At 45.3% G+C, this 20,105-nt stretch overlaps 1 protein-coding gene across 1 annotated transcript in view; it reads left to right on the top strand.

The window, feature by feature from the left end:
- The window catches only part of LOC139319857 (1-phosphatidylinositol 4,5-bisphosphate phosphodiesterase zeta-1-like), a 195,660-nt gene that overhangs the window by 112,270 nt on the left and 63,285 nt on the right, over positions 1-20,105 (top strand). The window contains exon 2 of the mRNA XM_070947906.1: positions 1,916-1,982. Within this exon, the coding sequence (XP_070804007.1) occupies positions 1,916-1,982 (67 nt within the window). The remainder of the gene's footprint in view (positions 1-1,915; positions 1,983-20,105) is intronic.

Raw genomic sequence — 20,105 nt, 5'->3', positions numbered from 1 at the left:
CCCCTTTGGCAAGGTAGGATGTAAACAAGGAGGACCCTCTGGTGGAAAAATGCCTGGAGATACAAAGGGAGAGGCTAGTGTTTTAGGAACACGTTGCTCACATTTTGAGTTTCCTGAAGCTATTACAATTTAAAGAAAAAAGTGGCATGGAACTGACTGCTCAAAGGGCTTGAAGGTGTCCCTGGTGAGACATATGAGAACAAAATGTTCTGCCTCTGGTATGATCCATTTTGTCCTTGCTCTTGTTTCTATTTCAAGAATACCTCTTGACTGCAAATGGGCTTCTCGAGCTTTTGTAGAAAATATTTTGTTTTTAAAAAATGGCAACAGCAACCTACAGCTACATAGGAAACTGTGGACACCTATCTGAGCCAAGGCAGGGATAGCAGTGACTGTTGGGAAGGGAAAGAGAAAAGCAACTGTGTGAAGATAAATCCATGGATTTGGAATTGATTAGGGTGCTCCTTACAGCTACTTTGCAAGAACATCTGTCAACCCGTTTTCACAATGCCAAAATTCTATCCCTAAAAGTTTGAGAACGCGTAGGATGTTACTTCTAGGAAAGGAAAATTCTGGGCTTTTTTCTTTTCTAGCAGCCAGCAAGCTTTTCCTGCTAGGTGGGAGACCTATATAGATCTATTTCCAGCTCGTTTGCTTTCATCAGTAGGCCACACCCACATCTTATGTATCCTCCCTGTAAAGGTATAGTATCTATTTTCTTACTTCTTCGTAGGGTTTATGTGTGTTTTTCCTCTAGCCAGGTTTTCCCTACGTAACCAAGGTTTTTCTGCAGCCCCAGCTCAGTAGAATCACATCCACTCGATTCTGGGCTTTTTTCTTTTCTAGGCTGCTAGAAAAACCTTGGTTACGTAGGGAAAACCTGGCTAGAGGAGATTATATATATATATATATATATATGTGTATATATATATATGTATGTGTATATACAAAAGAAATAAATATATATATATATATATATATATGTATATGTATGTGTATATATATATATGTATGTGTATATATATATATATATATATATATATATATATATATATATATATATGTATATATCCCTTGGCAAATGGCTGTCTGTATTTTGAGCGAAAATAGTATGTACCATATTTTTTGGAGTATAAGATGCACCTTTTTCCCCCCCAAAAAGAGGGTGAAAATCTGGGTGCGTCTTATACTCCGAATGTAGCCCTGCCCAGCTTCTCAAACGGAGGTTTCAGAGGCTGAAAAAAGCATCAGAAACGAAGCTTCAGAAAAAAAGCCCCCAAACAGAGCTTCAGAGGCTTTTTTTTCTGAAGCTGTTTCAGAGGCTTTCAGAGGCAGGGGGGGAAAAAGCAAAAAAAAAGCAAGGCACAGAACTCACAACCAAGGAACCTGTTGCTAAAATTTACCTCTGGGGACAGCTGATTTGGAGTATTCCGGGAATTGGATCCACCTGCCAATCAGCTTTTTTCTTATTTTCCTCCCCAAAAACTAAGGTGCGTCTTATACTCCGATGCGTCTTATACTCCAAAAAATACAGTTAGTCCAGGGTTGGCTCTCTTATTGATCAGGCAAATTCCACATTATTTTCCTCAATTTTCCCCCATAAGCAAGTATTCCTGATCCTAAACCAATAGCTCTCCATCGCAGGAAGAAAAAACAACAACAACCCACCTCCCTCAACTAGGCAGATAATGTTCATTACTTCTAACAGAAATCTTAATTATACTGTCACCACTCGAGACTCCCTTGAAATAAGCTATTGCTTCACATCATTGGTGCCAAGCTTGACCTAATTTGCATTGTGATTAGATTCTCTCTCCCTCCCCTTTTCCCCATTTTCAATCTTATATGGCACTTGCAGAAATGCGCGGAGATTCATAATGCCAGATTAGCTGAAAATTATGTCACTACCAAATAGGACAAAACGGGCTCTGGATAAGTCACGATGAGCTTCTGATCATCGAAGTAGGACGGCGGCTCGGAAGGTAAGATGAAGGGTATCCTTGCTCCCAGGCAGGACGACAATTCGGTAAGAAGACAGAGAGTGTTAGGAAAAACCTTGGCAATGCGGCTGTCACCCATTGCAGGGAAAATGAAGCTGTCCTCGCTTGAACAATCTGTCGCTCTCTGCCTGAGGCATTGACAGGTACCTTTGTTAAGTTGCTTCACAGGGGCCGTTCTTCAGAGGGTGCCTGCATTGCTTGCACTGAGCAAAAGAAAAAAGTTGGCTGCTGGTATCGCAGGAAAAAGATCGATCTTTTCCAAGAAAAAAAAATGACAGAAAGGTTAGCAGCATTAAACGTAGCAATTAGTTGCTGCAAAAGAAGTACAGATAGTTCCAGGGGTGGGCTTCAAAATTTTTTAGCAAGGGGTTCTTTGCCTGGTTGCTGGGTGGCCATGGTGGGCGTGGTCTATTTGGCCTCCTGCATCACGGTGTGTGTGGGGGGGTGTTTTTGCCCTGCCTGGGCTCCAGAGGCTTTCCTCAAGGGCAAAAACGGCCTCCCCAGGCTCCGGAGGCCCTCTGGAGGCCAGGAACGGGCCGGTTTCTGGCCTTCCTGAATTTCCGGTAGGCCCATTTTTCGCCCTCCCTGAGCCTCTGTGCATGCCCTGCATTTACCTGCATCCAAAACGGGCCGCGTGGGGACTCCTGGGAGGGGAGGGGAGGGGTGAGAGGAGCCAGCCAGGAGCGGGATTTGGGGGTTCTCCGAACTACACAGAATCTTAGCTAGAGGTTCTCACGAACCCCTGCGAACCCCCAGCAGACCACCCCTGGATACTCCTCAACTTACAACAATTCATTCAGTGACCATTCAAAGCTACTAGGGCAGTGATGGCGAACCTTTTTGCTGTTGCGTGCCAAAAGTGGGGGGAGTGCGGGGAGGGCTCGTGTGCGTGCGTGCCCACACCCATAATTCAATGCGCCCCACTCCCCGTGCATGCATGCACGACGCCCTGCTTTTGGCACGTGATGGCCTGGTGGGCCCAGTAGGCCTGTTTTTTGCCCTCCCCAGGCTCCATAGCCTTTCTAAGAACCTGGGGAAGGCAAAAACGGCCTTCCCCACCCCCCTGGAGGCCCTCTGGAGGCCAGAAACAGCCTGTTTCCTGACTTCCGGTGGGCCCGGAAGGCCCGAAAATCAGCTGGCGCACACCAAAGCTGAACTAGGGCAACGCTCGTGTGCCCACTGATATGGCTCCATGTGCCAACTGTGGCACGCGTGCCATAGGTTCACCATCATGGTACTAGGGGATTGAAAAAAGTGACATAATTATTTTTTTACACTTACAACCATTCATGCATCTCCAGGGTCATGTGATCAAAATTCAGATGCTTGGCATCTGACTCCTATTTATGACGGTTGCAGTGTCTCTGGGTCATGCGATCCACTTTTGCAACTTTCTGACAAGCCGCGTCAATGGGGAAGCCATCGGGGAAACCAATATTACTAACTTAACAATTGCAGCGATCCACTTAACAACCATGGCAAGAAAGTTGTAAAATGGGGCAAAACTCACTTAACAAACGTTTCGCTTAGGAACAAAAATTTGGGGTTCGATTGTGGTCATAAGTTGAGAAATACCGGCAAAGGAGTCATCAGACTAGGAAGGAGTTCTCCATTGTGGTGCTCTCTGAGCTTGGTTGTTTCCTTGCAGATGTTTCATTACCCAAAGCAGGTAATATCATCATGAAAATTGATGACGTTACCTACTTGGGGAATGAAACGCCTGCAAAAAAACAACCAAGCTCAGAGAGCAGTAACGATCCCTCCTTTCAACCTTAGAGCCACAAATATTCTCCTTTATTGTTTCTCCATTATTCTCAGGCCAACATTGGAGATTTGCGATCAGCTGCTAGGTGCTCTTAACTTGAAGGGGCACTTGGCCTACTACAAAACATGAGTAGGCAAACTGGTTAAAAAAGTTCACCACATTTCTCGAAATCCCTCAGGTTCCTTGACATCCTCAGGACTGTCCTCAGGGTGCAGTCTAAAAACTCAGAATTGTGGCTGCAACAGTGCAAACTAAGCTGTACCCATTTCTTAATGCATTTGTGCCAGTGGTGGGTTTCAAAATTTTTTACTATCAGTTCTGTGGGTGTGGTTTGGTGGGCGTGGCATGGCTTGGTGGGCGTGGCAGGGGAAGGATACTGCAAAATCTCCATTCCCTCCCCAATCCAGGGAAAGGTTATTGCAAAATCCCCATTTCCTCCCGATCAGCTGGGACTTGGGAGGCAGGGAATAGATGGGGGCGGGGCCAGTCAGAATTTTTACTACCGGTTCTCCGAACTACTAAAAATTCCTGCTATCGGTTCTCCAGAACTGGTCAGAACCTGCTGAAACCCATCTCTGATTTTGTACGTAATCATCCACTGTTACAACTAATCTGGTTGTGATCACATCCTGAGGGAACTCCTGACATCTCCAGATGGGAGACCACTAAGAAAAACTAGGGGCATAGATTAGATTGGGAATTTGAAAGAAATATCCCAGAATGGATATGGAAAACCTCTTTCATGTGTTGCCTAAAAAACTACAGGTCTGCTAGGCATTAGGAATGGAGGTTGATTCAGACTTTGCTTACAGAAATCCCAGGTTTAACCCCGGTTATCTCAGTCAACGGGAATTGTAAACTGATGCCTGTCAGAGCAGGCAATACTGACCTAGATAGCTAAAAAGTCATTTATATGTTAGTTTCTTCCCACGCATGAATGAAGACAAGCAGTAAAATTGTGTGAAGATTAGGATTCTCTTCCGGATTCTTTCCAGCTGACTTGACCTTCTGTTGGCATATTTCTAGCCAGTATAGTCTAACATACTGGGGTGATAAAAGCTAATTTTGAGTACAGGATAATATGGAAATAATTTGGAACCTGATTTTCATTTTGCAGAGGACATTTTGAGAAGGAGCTAAGGGATACCGAACCTCTCCCGACACCATATTGTCTCATTAAGTCCCAGTTTCATGGTCCCTAGTCTCTCCATTCACATCATTTTTCATTTTAAGTGTTTTTATTAAATATACAGTTAAAAACATTGGACATAGTGCGACTTTTCTGGTTCAAACATTTCCATCAAGTTTTACCGTGCAACAAATACAATTCATATTCGATATATAAATATGTACAATCTATCAAAATTCAGACACATAAATTTCTTTGTCTGTGAAAATTACTTTCAATACCAATACAATTCCCACCTTTACTTTACTTTTACTTTTATTTGATTTATATACCACCCTACTCCCGAAGGACTCAGGGCAGTGAACAGCCAACAATAAAATGCATACATACAAAATTTAAAAAGCAGAATTAAAATCAAATTAAATAGTTTTGGCCCAGACAATTAAAACCCCAATCAATTTAAAACCAATTTTAAAATTTGAATATATAAAATACTAAAAAATATTAAAAATTAAAAATTCTTTTATAAAAGAGGGAGAAAATTAGGCCAGGCCTGCCTGGTGAAATAAAAAGGTCTTTAGAGCGCGGTGGAAGGTGCACAGATCCGGGATCCTCCATATCTCCGGGGGGAGCTCGTTGCAGATAGTAGGTGCCCTCACAGATATGGCTCTCCCCCTGGGGGCCGCCAGTCGGCATTGTTTGGCCGCCGGCACCCAGAGGAGCCCCTCTCTATGGGAGCGTACCGGCCAGTGGGAGGCTATTGGTGGTAGTAGGCGGTCCCGCAAGTACCCAGGTCCTGAGTCATGGAGCGCTTTAAAGGTAGTAACCAAAACCTTGAAGCGCACCCGGAAGACCACCAGGAGCCAGTGCAGCTCGTGCAGGAGGGGTGTTACATGGGAACGCCAAGTCGCTCCCATTACCACCCATGCGACCGCACTCTGCACCAGTTGGAGCCTCCGGGTGCTCCTCAAGGGGAGCCCCATGTAGAGAGCGTTACAATAGTCTAGGCGGGAGATGATGAGGGCATGAGTGACCGTGCGTAAGGATCACATAATACTAACATAATAATTTTCCAACTCTCAACTTATCAATATTTCTTTATCCCGACATTCCTCCTCTCTAACCATTGATACATTTTATTCCAGATTTCATGATATTCCGTTTCACCCTTGTCTTTGGGTTCTAGAGTCAGCCTGTCCTTTTCTGTGCAAGTCAGTATTTTGTTTATTATCTCTTTTTCAGGGGGGGGGTGTCTCTTTACTTTTCCAATTTTGCGTGAAGACTAGTCTTGCTGCCGTTAGTATATGCAACATTAAATATATTGTCATTCACATCACTTTTCAATGTCCAGAATTGGCTAGTGGCTTCTAGTTGGTAATAATCATTTCCAAAGGACATAAGATGATGGTTAGCAATTCTGATTCATAAAAGGGCATTAAATGGAGAGATCAGAGGATTACTCTGATTTCCAACATATTTATAATTACATTTAAGGAAATCTTATTTCGCATTTTGAATAAAGAAATTATCTGCATTTTTTCTGTATTATGGTCTCTTGAGGGTTTACTGAGATTCTGAAATTTAAAAAGTATGCTATAAAACCAGTATTTATAAAGTGCATATAAAATTATTTGTTACTTAGATTTCTAAAGACACAAAGAGCGAGAGAGAGAAGGAGAGAGAGAGAGAAATTCTGTGGTGAGAATTCTAGGAACTACTGATTTAACTCATAAATAATAAAAAAAGATCTTTTTATCCCTAAACTGAATAGAATTCATTCATAGAAATGTATCTGAATCTCTTGCCAATTATATTATAATATATTCCAACTTCCCTTACAGCCTGCTATACAATATTGAAACATTCTGCAGTGATCTGATTCTTAACTACTTTTTAAAAGACGTATTGTAGATCATCTTTAGGGATTTTTAAATTGCAAGAGACCTACATCTCGATCTTTTTAAGAAACCTATATTATTCAGACATCCAGAACAGCTTGGATTGTCTTGTCTCTGTGGTTGGGAGGCGTGAATTTAACTTTCCTCCCCCCTCATTTTTTATGTAAGCCATTTTCAACAAAGGTAAATTGAAAAATGATTTACTTAATCAAATGTACTTGATGTCAAAGAGCAAGATTTTAGATTTTTAGCTTGTTAGACTACATTGTACTCAATAAAGCATCCTACTAAATAATGTACATGAAATTAGAAAGAGAAGCTAACAGGATTCCTATCTACTGTACATCTCTGTATGTTTGTGTGGGTGTGTGAAGAAACAGGCTGTTGTTGTTTTAAAAATAACCTGACATAATCACAGTTTATGAAGTAATCACTATTTGGCACTAAATACAAGGAAATCTGGAAAGCAGAGGGGAATCGCTGATTTGTTGCATAATCACTATCAAACTGAAAAGGATTTATGTTTCCATCTTTCTTTTCCCTGATCAAACTCCTGTTGTTATGTCTCCTATGGGCACCTGAATGATGCTCTCTTCTGCTGACATAACGGCAAATTTTGTGAAGCTTAGGGAGCCATTTAAGGAAGAAACTGATCCAGGGGTGGGGTCCTGGGGGTTCGGCAGGGTTCAGGCGATCCTCTAGCCAAGGATCACCAGAGTTCAGCGAACCTCCAAATGCCACCCCTGGCTGGCCACGCCCACCCACCCCGCCCCTCCCAGGAGTCTCCACGCGGCCCATTCATCATTCCAGGGGCCGCCCAGAGGGCAAAAAACTGGCCTACCGGAGGTTCCAGAAGTCTGGAAACAGGACTGTTTCCGGCTTCTGGAGGGCCTCTGGACCCTGGGGGAAGCAGTTTTCGCCCTCCCGGAGCCTCAAGGAAAGCCTCTGGAGCCTGGGGGGGGGGAAACACCAACCCCTCTGCTGTGGTGCAGGTGGCTGACTAGGCCATGCCCATCCAGCAATAGGGCAGCGAACCCGTTGCTAAAGGATCTGAAGCCCACCCCTGAACTGATCCCCGTCTCAGGCAGAATATAACCAGGGACAAAGATTGGAAAGTAATGCCTTGCTTTCTGCAAGGAGAATCTGTAATCTCATAGCTTTCCTGGGTTAACTAGGAAATGGCAAATTCAAAATGTTTGGAAAGGAAACAGATACCGGTAGAAGGTATCAGTTGGAGAGAAAACCGAAGGTTGGTGTTTATTTATTTTATTTATTTATTTTATTGAATTTCTATACCGCCCTACTCCCGAAGGACTCAGGGCGGTGCACAGCCATGAAATAAAACACATAGATATACAAAATTTAAAATCGAATAAAATGAATTAAATAAATTTGGCTGAATTAATACCCGTAATTTAAGATACCCATATTTTAAAATACATTAAAAATTTAGAATTTACACTTAAAAGGGAGAAGATTTAGGCGAGGCCAGCTTGATGAAATAAAAGCGTCTTTAACTCACGGCGGAAGGTGCGCAGATCCGGAATCCTCCGTATCTCTGGGGGGAGCTCATTCCAGATCGTCGGTGACCCCACAGAGAAGGCTCTCCCCCTAGGGGCCGACAGCCGACGGCACCTGGAGGAGCCCCTCTCTGTGGGAGCGTACTGGTCGGTGGGAGGCTGTTGGTGGTAGTAGGCGGTCCCGTAAGTAACCAGGTCCCAAGCCATGGAGCGCTTTAAAGGTGGTAACCAGAACCTTGAAGCGCACCCGGAAGACCACCGGGAGCCAGTGCAGCTCGCGCAGGAGAGGTGTTACATGGGAGCTCCATGTTGCTCCCATAACCACCCGCGCGGCTGCACTCTGCGCCAGTTGGAGCCTCCGGGTGCACCTCAAGGGGAGCCCCATGTAGAGAGCATTACAATAGTCCAGACGAGAGGTGACGAGGGCATGAGTGACTGTGCGTAACGAGTCCCGATCTAGAAAGGGACACAACTGGCGAATCAGGCGAACCTGATGAAAAATCCTCCCGGTCACGGCCGTCAAGTGCTCTTCTAAAGACAGCCGTGAGTCCAGGAGGACGCCCAAGTTACGAGCCCTTTCCGTGGGGGCCAATGATTCGCCCCCAATAGCCAGCGATGGCGCCAGCTGACTATATCGGGACGTCGGAAACCACAGCCACTCGGTCTTGGATGGGTTGAGCCTGAGCCCGTTTCTCCCCATCCAGATCCGTACGGCCTCCAGGCACTGGGACATCACTTCAAGGGCATCGTTGGGGTGGTCCGGGGTGGAGATGTACAGCTGGGTGTCATCAGCGTACAGATGGTACTTCACCCCGAAACCACGGATGATCTCGCCCAGCGGCTTTACATAAATGTTGAACAGAAGGGGCGAGAGAACCAATCCCTGCGGCACCCCACATATAAGGGGCCTCGGGGTCTCTGCCCCCCTGTCAACACAGACTGCGACCGGTCAGAGAGAAAGGAGGAGAACCACCGTAAAACAGTGCCTCCCACCCCCAACCCTTCCAGCCGGTGCAGCATGATACCATGGTCGATGGTATCAAAAGCCGCTGAGAGGTCTAACAGGACCAGGACAGAGGAACAACCCCTGTCCCGAGCCCTCCAGAGATCATCAACCAACGCGACCAATGCCGTTTCCGTGCTGTACCCAGGCCTGAAGTCCGACTGGAACGGATCTAGATACGACGCTTCATCCAGGTACTGGGGTAGCTGTCGCGCAACCACACTCTCAACAACCTTCGCAACGAAGCAAAGGTTGGAGACTGGACGATAATTAGCCAATACTGCCGGGTCCAGGGAAGGCTTCTTGAGGAGAGGCCTTACCACCGCCTCTTTCAAGGCGGCGGGAAAGACACCCTCACCCAACGAAGCATTTATAATCCCCTGGAGCCAGCCTCGCGTCACCTCCCGGGAAGCCAGCACTAACCAGGAGGGACACGGGTCCAACAAACATGTGGTCGCGTTCAATCTGCCCAGAATCCTGTCCACGTCATCTGGGGTCACAGGATCAAACTCATCCCAGATAACAGTCTCAAGACCTGTCTCCGTCACCCTCTCTGGATCTATCCCGTCAGAGTCCAGACCTGCCCGAATCTGAGTGATTTTGTCATACAGATACTGAACAAAATCCTCAGCTCTTCCCTCCAAGGGGTCCTCCCGCGCTTCCTGGTGGAGCAGGGAGCGGGTCACCCTAAACAGGGTGGCCGGGCGATTATCTGATGACGCAATAAGAGCAGTAAAATGAGTACATTTTGCTGCTTTTATTGCCACTAGGTAACTCCTAATATGAGATCTTACCAGTGTTCGGTCAGATTCAGAAAGACTAGCCCTCCAACAGCTCTCTAGGCGTCTTTTCCGGCGCTTCATCTCCCTCAGCTCCTCGGTGAACCAAGGAGCCAGGCGAGATCGGCGCCGGGTCAGAGGCCGCAAAGGCACGACTCGATCCAGGGCTCCAGCAGCCGCCCTATCCCAGGCGGCCACTAGGTCCCCAGATGAGGCGTGAGCCAGAACCTCCGGGATTGGCCCAAGCTCCATCTGGAACCTATCAGGTTCCATCAGGCGCCTGGGGCGGTACCATCTTACCGGTTCCGCCTCCCTGCAGCTGGGTGCTGCGGTTCGAAGGTCAAGGCAAAGGAGCGAGTGATCTGACCATGACAAGGGCTCGATGACTATATCCCCTATCTCGAGATCACTCAACCACTGTCCAGAGACAAAAACCAAGTCCAGTGTGTTTCCCCCAGTGTGCGTAGGGCCATGAATTAGTTGGGTCAGGTCCATGGCCGTCATGGAAGCCATGAACTCCCGAGCCACCTCAGACGCCTCACCCACGGATGGCAGGTTGAAATCCCCCATGACCATAAGTCTGGGGGTATCAACCGCCACCGCGGCAATAACGTTGAGTAGCTCGGGCAGGGCTGCCGCCACGTGGCAGGGAGCCAGGTACGTGATCAGCAAACCCATCTGAACCCCGTGGCCCCACTTCAAAGGAGGGACTCACAACCAGCTGTCTGAGGTACAGTGGTCTCCCTCGGCCTAAGGCCTTCTCTAATAATAACCACTACTCCCCCGCCCCTCCCCTGTGACCTCGGCTGATGGAATGCGTGGAAACCTGGTGGGCACATTTCTACCAGAGGGACCCCTCCCTCTGGGCCCAACCAGGTCTCCGTAATACCCGCCAGGTCCGCTCCCCCCTCGCAAACAAGATCACAAATGAGGGGGGCTTTATTTACTACAGACCTGGCGTTGCACAACATCAGACGAAGGCCTGGGCTCTGAAGGTCTGTACTACCTGGAGAACGGGTGGAGCCTTGGGGGCCAGAGCACTCTACCGCTTGAAGACAGCGGGTGCGTGCTCCCTTAACATGATATGGCCCCCTGCTCCCGCCATATCTACCCCTCCCACACACAGTACCGATGGTGAAAGCACAGTCTGGACCAGCTCGACCCCCTCCGGATCCCCCACCACCCCCACCGAATGTCCTGGCCAAGCCCGACTCTCCCCCTAGTGGGTTATCCCCCAAACCCACAATCCTAATTCCAATCCCACCCCCCTCCCCCCTCCCAGAACCCCTTAAAAGTTTAAACAAGGACAATTTTAAAAAACCCCGCAACCCCCTCTTTGGGGCATGCCACCTCTCGGGACTCCAGAGCCCGTCATCGAGGTAGGCCCTCGATAGAATGGAGGGCCAAGCCTGCGAGAGGGGGGAGTCTCGCAGACCAAGAAGCTCCGCTGCTGAGTACATTAATCATAATGGGTAACACGACCATATCCTGAGGGTATATATAAAGGACCGAGGAGAAGACAAAGGAATGGGGGGTCTCAGAGACATATTTGCAGGACCAAGTCCCCTGTCCCCTCACAACAGAGGACATAGTCCAAAGCCAGGACGACCACAGTTCCAAGGAGGAAATAGATCTAACCACCCTCTCACGGTGGTTAGGTCAGCTGGACAACCCCCTCTTGTGGTGGGATGGCAGCAGTGAACCGATGCATATAGACAGCGTCCGGGGGTCAGGTCCAAAAATCGCCCTCTCACGGCGTTTTGTCCGGTGGTAAAGACCGATGGTAAAGTCCCCTCGCTGGTAAAGTCCCCTCGCTGGTAAAGTGCATATGTGTAGAAAGCTGGTAAAGTGCATATATGTAGAAAGCGTCCCGGTTCAGCCCCCAAGGGCTCTGACATCTGGCCACCCTCTCATGGTGGTCTGGCAAATGTCTAGCCCCCTCAGCCGACGGGATGCAGCTATGTACCGGTCTCCCGTTCAGATGGAAATAGCCCTCTCCAGAGTCTGAAATGAAGTATTTCACAGCTAGAAAAGACTTTCCCAAGACCGATTAGAATTCTAGATGTATTGGGACTACGGTCCTTTTGGTGAGCTGGCTGGAATTTATGAATGGATCAGGGGTGAAATGCTCCCGGTTCAGACCGGATCGCCCGATCCGGTAGCGATGGAGGTGGGTGGTTCGGAGAACCGGTAGCAAAAATTCCTGCCCCCGCCCCCCATGCCCAGCTGAGCCGCATGATCATCAGAGGCTTTTTTTCTTTTAAATGCCTCTGATGATCCAAGCTCTGACGATCCCAGCTGAGTTGCCTGATCATCAGAGGGTTTTTAAAAAACCCTCTGACGATCAGGCAACTCAGCTGGGATCGTCAGAGCCTTTTGAAATCATTTTTTTACAACCTCTTTGCTGAAGAGGTTGTAGAAAAAATGGTTTTAAAAGTAAAAAAAAAAAATGGCCATGCCCACCCAGCCACATTACCCCCCCCACCAAGCCACGTCCACAGAACTGGTAGTAACAAATTTTAGATTTCACCACTGGAATGGATCACCCATGTTGGAGAAGGTTGGGCTAGAAAAGAAACTTGACTAAGTGTTTAGAAGCTGAGCTTGGGAAAGGAGAGAAGAAAGTTTGATATCAGAGTGAATTCCCACCCCCACCCCCACTCTAATATCTACATGAGGCTTTGTACCACAGAGGCTATGATCCTGGCTCAGTTTTCTCTACGATATGAACAAACTAACTGAAAGAATGCTAATTTAGTTGTAGATCGTATCGATCGCATAACATGGATCCTTTGGTGATCTCTGCATTTGATTTGCTTGTAGACATTTTATTACCTGACTCGATAACACCATCAATGGCCCTGATGAGGTTACGTAGTTGGGTGATGAAATGTCTGCAGGCAAACCTCTGCAAACAGGGAAATGAAACAATGTAAAAGCCATATAAAAACCACCACAAACTACATAAAATTCACAATCAAGGTAATCCCGTTCATCAAAACAAATCAGTATAACGACTGCAGCAGCTCTGTCATATGACTGGGTCCTCATGTCCCTTGGGAAAGCTGTATCTTCAGGGTTGGCTTTGTGAAAAGCCAACAGAGACAGGGTCAACCTGACCTCTGGGGAAGGATGATGATTCACAGGGCAGGTACCAGAACAGAGAAACCTTTCTTCCTGCTTCCTGCATGGCGACACTCCCCAGCTGATGGGACTCAAAGTATTTGCCTCCTGCTGGACCTGATTGAATGGGTAAATGTAACCGGGGAGAGGTGATCCCACATTTCACAAAGAAGAGGGGATTAACCAGAGGTGGTATTCAGCTGGTTCTGAAGAACCGGTAGCGGAAATTATGAGTAGTTCAGAGAACCAGCAAATACTACCTCTGACTGGCCCCGCCCCCATCTATTCGCTGCTTCCTGACTCCCAGCTGATTGAGTCCCAGCTGATCGGCTGGGTCTTCTTTTGTTGCCCTGCACATGGAGCTGGAAAACAGGTTAGTGGGGTGGGGTGGAAATGGAGATTTTACAGTATCCTTCCCCCTGGAGTGGGGTGGAAATGGAGATTTTACAGTATCCTTCCGCCTGGAGTGGGGTGGAAATGGAGATTTTACAGTATCCTTCCCCCTGGAGTGGGGTGGAAATGGAGATTTTACAGTATCCTTCCCCCTGGAGTGGGGTGGAAATGGAGATTTTACAGTATCCTTCCGCCTGGAGTGGGGTGGAAATGGAGATTTTACAGTATCCTTCCCCCTGGAGTGGGATGGAAATGGAGATTTTACAGTATCCTTCCCCTTGGAGTGGGGTGGAAATGGAGATTTTACAGTATCCTTCCCTTGGAGCGGAGTGGAAATGGAGATTTTACAGTATCCTTCCGCCTGGGGTGGGGTGGAAATGGAGATTTTACAGTATCCTTCCCCTGGAGTGGGGTGGAAATGGAGATTTTACAGTATCCTTCCCCCTGGAGTGGGTTGGAAATGGAGATTTTGCAGTATCCTTCCTCTGCCACGCCCGCCACGCCCACCAAGCCATGCCCACAGAACTGGTAGTAAAAAAATTTGAATCCCACCACTGGGATTAATTTATTCTCCAAAGTACCAGAGGGCAGAACAAGAAGTAATGGGTGGAAGCTTGTTAAAAAGAGATCGCACCTAGAAGTAAGGAGAAATTTTGTGACAGTGAGATCAATTAATCAATCGAATAGTTTGTCTCCTGAGATTGCTCCATCACTGGAGGTTTTCAAAAATAGACCCCACAACAATTTGACCAGAATGGTATAAGGCTCCTGTGCTGAGCAAGAGGTTGAACTACAAGACCTCCAAAGTCCCTTCCAACTCTTGATTCTATGCTTTTAAAAGGAATGGCTCTGTTTTGTCCTTAGTGTGACCCCTTTTAAATCTTTCAGGGGAATGAAAGTGAGAGAAAACAGCAGGGTGTATTTTTTTTCTTTCAAAAGCATCCTTTGGAAGGAAGCTTGCTGCTTGAATGATTCTTCAAATATCCCGAGGAACCTTACAGGACAGTTAAAGCTGGGTTTCCTGCCAAATATATTTTCCTGAGAGGTAAATTGAAACAGCATGTCATTTCTTTGGTGGCAAGTCTTTTCTCTGCCAATACAATGCCTGGCATTATCGGACACACCATATAGCCTCCCACCGACCAGTCCGTTCCCACAGAGAGGGTCTCCTCAGGGTGCCATCAGCCAAGTTATGTCGGCTGGCGACGCCCAGGGGGAGGGCCTTCTCTGTGGGAGCCCCAGCCCTGTGGAACGAACTGCCCCCGGAAATTCGTAAGATCTCCGACCTCCGGGTGTTTCGCTGCGCATTGAAGACCCTGTTGTTCCGCCAGGCCGGGCTATCAACACAATAGTTTTAAATTGGGGTATTTAAATTTATTGGGGTTTTAAATTTGAGCCACTTTATTTAATTATTTTAAATTTTATATTGTTGTTTTGTCTGTGTTTTTAAATAGGCTGTACACCGCCCTGAGTCCTTCGGGAGAAGGGCGGTATAGAAATAAAATTATTATTATTATTATTATTATTATTATTATTATTATTATTATTATTATTATTATTATTATTATTATTATATCAAAACTGGAAAGGATTTAAAACTTGTTCATGAAGATTTTATGACTGATCTTCGCATATTTTGACCATTAATCAGTCCAGCAAATCTCTTGGTGGGCCTTGGGACCTGCAAGCATGTGCAACTATGCAATATGGTGAGCTGGTCCTGACTTAGGCCCCAAATTAATGCAGGCTTGGTTTTATGGTTAATGTATTTCTAAAATCCTTAATTGTCATTGGAAATTGGAAGTCCTTTTGCATGATTTTAAATAGATTTAAGCAAGACTTATACTTAACAACATATGGCAGGACCAATGTGGGCACCTGATTCAGCATTTGCGATTTGAAGCTCTGGTTTTCCTGTTATTTATTTATTTATTTATTTATTTATTTATTTATTTATTTATTTATTTATTTATTTATTTATTTATTTATTTATTTATTTATTTATTATTTAAATTTATATACCGCCCTTCTCCCGAAGGACTCAGGGCGGTGTACAGCCAAAAATAAAAACATAAAAATATAAAATTTAAAACAATTTAAAAGTATATTAAACAAATTTGGCCCATATTGATTAACCCCCCCCCCCTTTTTTTAAAAAAAACGAATTAAAAACAATTAAAAGAGCTACGCCAGCCCGGCTTGCTGGAATAGAAAAGTTTTGAGGGCACGGCGGAAGGCGCGTAGATCCGGGATCCTTCGTATCTCCGGGGGCAGTTCGTTCCAAAGGGCAGGTGCCCCCACAGAGAAGGCTCTCCCCCTGGGGGCCGCCAGTCGACATTGTTTGAATGCACATACTTTTTTTTTTTTTTTGCAAGAGAAAGCAGCAGATGCGTTTATCAAACTCTGGCTATGCCATTTGGAGATGAATGAGTCAACGGCTATATCTGTAGCTCCAGTTGTCAGCTGTGTTGAGAAAGAGGACCAGTTGCATGCACGAGGCATGTTAAATCATCTCTGGCATTTCAAGAGGGACGCTGAAGCTGAAAGCATTTACTCCTTAGACCACAGGGGAGCATCAACCAATGAAGCAAACAAGGAAAAGAAGTATATATATATATTTAGCATCAAGGCACTGGAAAATCGCTACGAAGAGATACCTAACTCCATGTACATCCTTGGTACTTAATGTTTCACTCCAGATCTTGATTAATAACAGACGGGACTAGAACAACTTGTCCACAGCACTGGGGTTGTTAGACATGGAAAGGTACATTATGCAATTTCACTTGCGGTTAGGCTACCTTGACTCAAAAAGAAAACCCTGAAATGAGCTACTGTATTTTTCAGACTATAAGATGCACCGGCGTATAAGACGCACCAAGATTTCGAAGGTAGGTAAGACAAAAAATTTTGCCCTCTCCAGCCCCCAGGAGCACTCTGCAGGCCTCACAAACCTGCGCACCCCCATTTTTTGCCTTTTTTTTTCAAAAAAACGGGGCGCGCAGAGGGTTTAGGAGGCCTGCAGAGTGCTCCTGGGGGCTGGGGGAGGGCAAAAACGCCCCCGCTTTTGCGAAAAAAGGGGTGTTTTTGCCCTCCCCAGCCCCCAGGACCACTCTGCAGGCCTCCCAAACCCTCTGTGCGCCCCGTTTTTTGGCAAAAATGGGAGGAGCGGGGCAGGGCTTGGGGAGGCCAAAAATGGCCGTATTCGGTGTATAAGACGCACCAACATTTCCACCCTCTTTTTAGGAGAGAAAAAAGTGCATTTTATATTCTGAAAAATACGGTATTTTGAAGGAAAATGTGTCACTAGCATTTTGTAGCATATTCTTGGATATACAGGCAGTCCTTGGCTTACAACCAATTTTTTTAGTGATCATTCAAAGTTACAACAGCATTGAAAAAAAGTGACTTATGGCTGTTTTTCACACTTATGACCATTGCAGCATGGTCACATGGACAAAATTTGGATGCTTGACAACTGGTTCATGGTTAGGATAGTTGCAGTGTCCCCCGGGTCATGTGATCACTTTTTGCGACTTTCTGAGAAGCCAAGTCAACGGGGAAGCCATTGATTAACTTACCAACTGTAGTGACTCGCTTAATGACTATGGCAAGGAAGGTCATAAAAAATGGTCAAATTCTCACTTAACAACTGTCTTGCTTAGCGATGGAAATTTTGGGCTCAGTTGTGATTGTAAGTCAAGGACTATCTCTATTACAGGGAACCAGCTGAGATGTCAACCCTGAAGCTGACCTGACCGGAGCCATATTGGAGCTTCAGGGTTGCCACACTGGAGCTGAGGGATAGGGAAGGGGGGGAGGGCGGATTAAAGATAGAGGAGTTTGTGTAGCCAAAATAAAATACTTTCTCTTGAGAACCAAGGACGTTCTCACACCTGGCCTGAGGAAGGAGGATGATTAGACAGCATCTTGATTGGACCATTTGACTGATCGTTTGAGGTTTGAGGAAAAACATTCTCTTTTAACTAGGTGAAAACTGCAGGAACCTTTAGAGTCGGTTTTCCCCAAATATGTGCCAATTTGATTTTTTCCAATAAAGCTATCCTTTGAGGAATCTACCTGCCTCGGAGTTTTGCTTGCTATGGATGTATTACTTGGAACCCTGACATGAGACAGATAAAGTCTCAGGTTCTGCTGTGTCATGCCTTCAATGCCCATATTTGAGCAATTATGATTTTCTGTGGAGACTCTTAATGGAGTAATATATTACAACTCCATGACTTGCAATAGGCTTGGATGTCAACTTCCATCACTTCAGTCCAGGGGTGGGTTCTACTTACCTTTACTACCGGTTCACAATGGGGCCGCATGCGTGCGCTTGCTTCACTCACGCACGTGAGCTTCTGCGCATGTGCATCTTGATGACATCGGGTCAGTGGGCGGAGCCTCCCGCTGGTTTTACTACCGGTTCTATAGAACCGGTCCAAACCAGGGGCAACCCACCACTGCTTCAGTTCATGTGACTGCAGATGATGAACATTGAAGTCCAAAACTGAGAAAATCAGTACTAGAGCTTTTTCAGTCCAGGTTTTCCAAAAGGGAGAATGATTATTAAATCAGCTTAAACTTTCTGGGATAGCTCTTCCAGATATAATGGAAGTCTTCATAGCCCCTTCCAACAAAATTATTTAAAAAGGAGATCCGGTTTGGTTGGAAAGGAGTATAAATGCATTTTATTATGCAGCGGATGTTGCCAACTATATTTTTACAGCTTCAAGGGACTTGCATATTTATTCAAACTGTCTGCTGATGACCTTCAAAAATGAGCAAAGGTTTTTTTTTTTTAAGTCTTTAAAATAGGGCAATATGCATCAAGCCACTTATGAGATGGAAAAAAAAACAGAAGTACTCTTTAGCTATTTCATTATTTCAGAAAAGTAATTGCAGGTTTTATATAACAAATTATAGCTTGCTTTGCCTGAGTTCTAAGCAAGTAGCATGTTATCTCGGTACCATCAACTCTAGAAAAATGGGCAGTATTATTGTTATTGTTGTTGTTATTATTATTGTTGTTGTTGTTGTTATTGTTATTATTATTATTTATTGGTTAATCTTTAGTGAGATTCACAGCCTTTGAGGCTGGTTAATAGCTCAGCAGCTCGAGTCCTAACCAAGGACCTAGGAACTGTTAAGGTATCGTTGGAGGATGTAAGCTGTTCCGAGTAAGGTGGTTTTTTGTAGAGTCAAAATGTTCCAGTCCGGCAAATTTAGGATTTCTAAATAGCGGGGTAGCCCTTTGGGTATTGCTCCGAGGGCTCCAATTACAATCGGGACAACACACGATTTCTTTTTCCACAGTCGCTCAACTTCAATTTGTAAGTCCCGGTACTTTGTAATTTTTTCTTGCTGCTTATCTTCAATTCGTGCATCACCAGGTATTGCAATGTCGATGAACCATACTTTTTTCTTTTCAACTATTGTTATGTCAGGTGTGTTGTGGACCAAGTGCCTGTCAGTCTGAATCCTAAAGTCCCACAAGATCTTGAGTTTCTCATTCTCTAAAACTTTCTCAACCTGATGTTCCCAGTGGTTTTTGCTGTACTCAAATCCAAACTTCTGGCACAATTTCCAGTGAATGATTTTAGCAACACGGTCATGGCGTTGTAGGTAGTCAGTTTGTGAAATTTTGCTGCACCCACTGATCAGGTGGTCAACTGTCTCCTCTTTTTCATTGCAGAGGCGGCATTTGCTGTTGGTGGTAACATGTTGAATTTTTGCCTTCATACAGTTTGTGGCTAGGGCTTGTTCTTGAGCTGCCAAAATAAAGCTTTCAGTTTCTTTTTTCAGTACTCCTGATCTTAACCAGTTCCAGGTTAGTTTCTGGTCAGCTTTGCCTTCAATACTTTTCAAGTATTGGCCATGCAGAGCTTTCAGCTCGCTGCTCAATTACTTCTTTCTTATATTCTGCTTTTGTTTTAGTTGTCTTTAAAAGGCCTCCTTTATTTACTTCCTTAATCATTGGTTCTTCACTTTTCTGGACGTAATCATTCAAGCTGCATTTTTCTTCTTCCACAGTCTGCTTTACTTGTAGGAGTCCTCGACCACCCTCTGCTCTTGGTAAATATAATCGGTATTGTTGTTGTTGTTGTTGTTGTTGTTGTTATTATTATTATTATTATTATTATTATTATTATTATTATTATTATTATTATACATCTCACATTGATGCACCCAAAGGTCTTATATTGAGATCACTTGTAAATATTGCCTAAATTGCATTTGAGTTAGAAAAATTCATCTGTTATCCGTGGATTTGATAAGATCAGATTTGGAGTTCCAGGAATGACTCCATTTTCTGGATCAAAAGAAGAATTTGAAAAGGGGAATTCCACGTTCCCGTATTTTAGCATGCAAAAAATTAGTGATGGCTATTTGTGTATCTTTTTCACTTCCGCCACGTATTTGAGTTTGACCTATGTGCACCCCCTTTATATTTCCCTTCCATTAAATTAAGGCCACTGTTTTAAATATTAT

This window comes from Pituophis catenifer, unplaced genomic scaffold, assembly GCF_029215685.1.
Source record: "Pituophis catenifer annectens isolate HBS135680 unplaced genomic scaffold, rPitCat1.0.hap2 SCAF_7, whole genome shotgun sequence".
NCBI classification, from domain to species: Eukaryota; Metazoa; Chordata; class Lepidosauria; order Squamata; family Colubridae; genus Pituophis; species Pituophis catenifer.
Note: the sequence above shows the minus strand (reverse complement) of the source record. Positions and strands in the feature narration are given on the sequence as shown.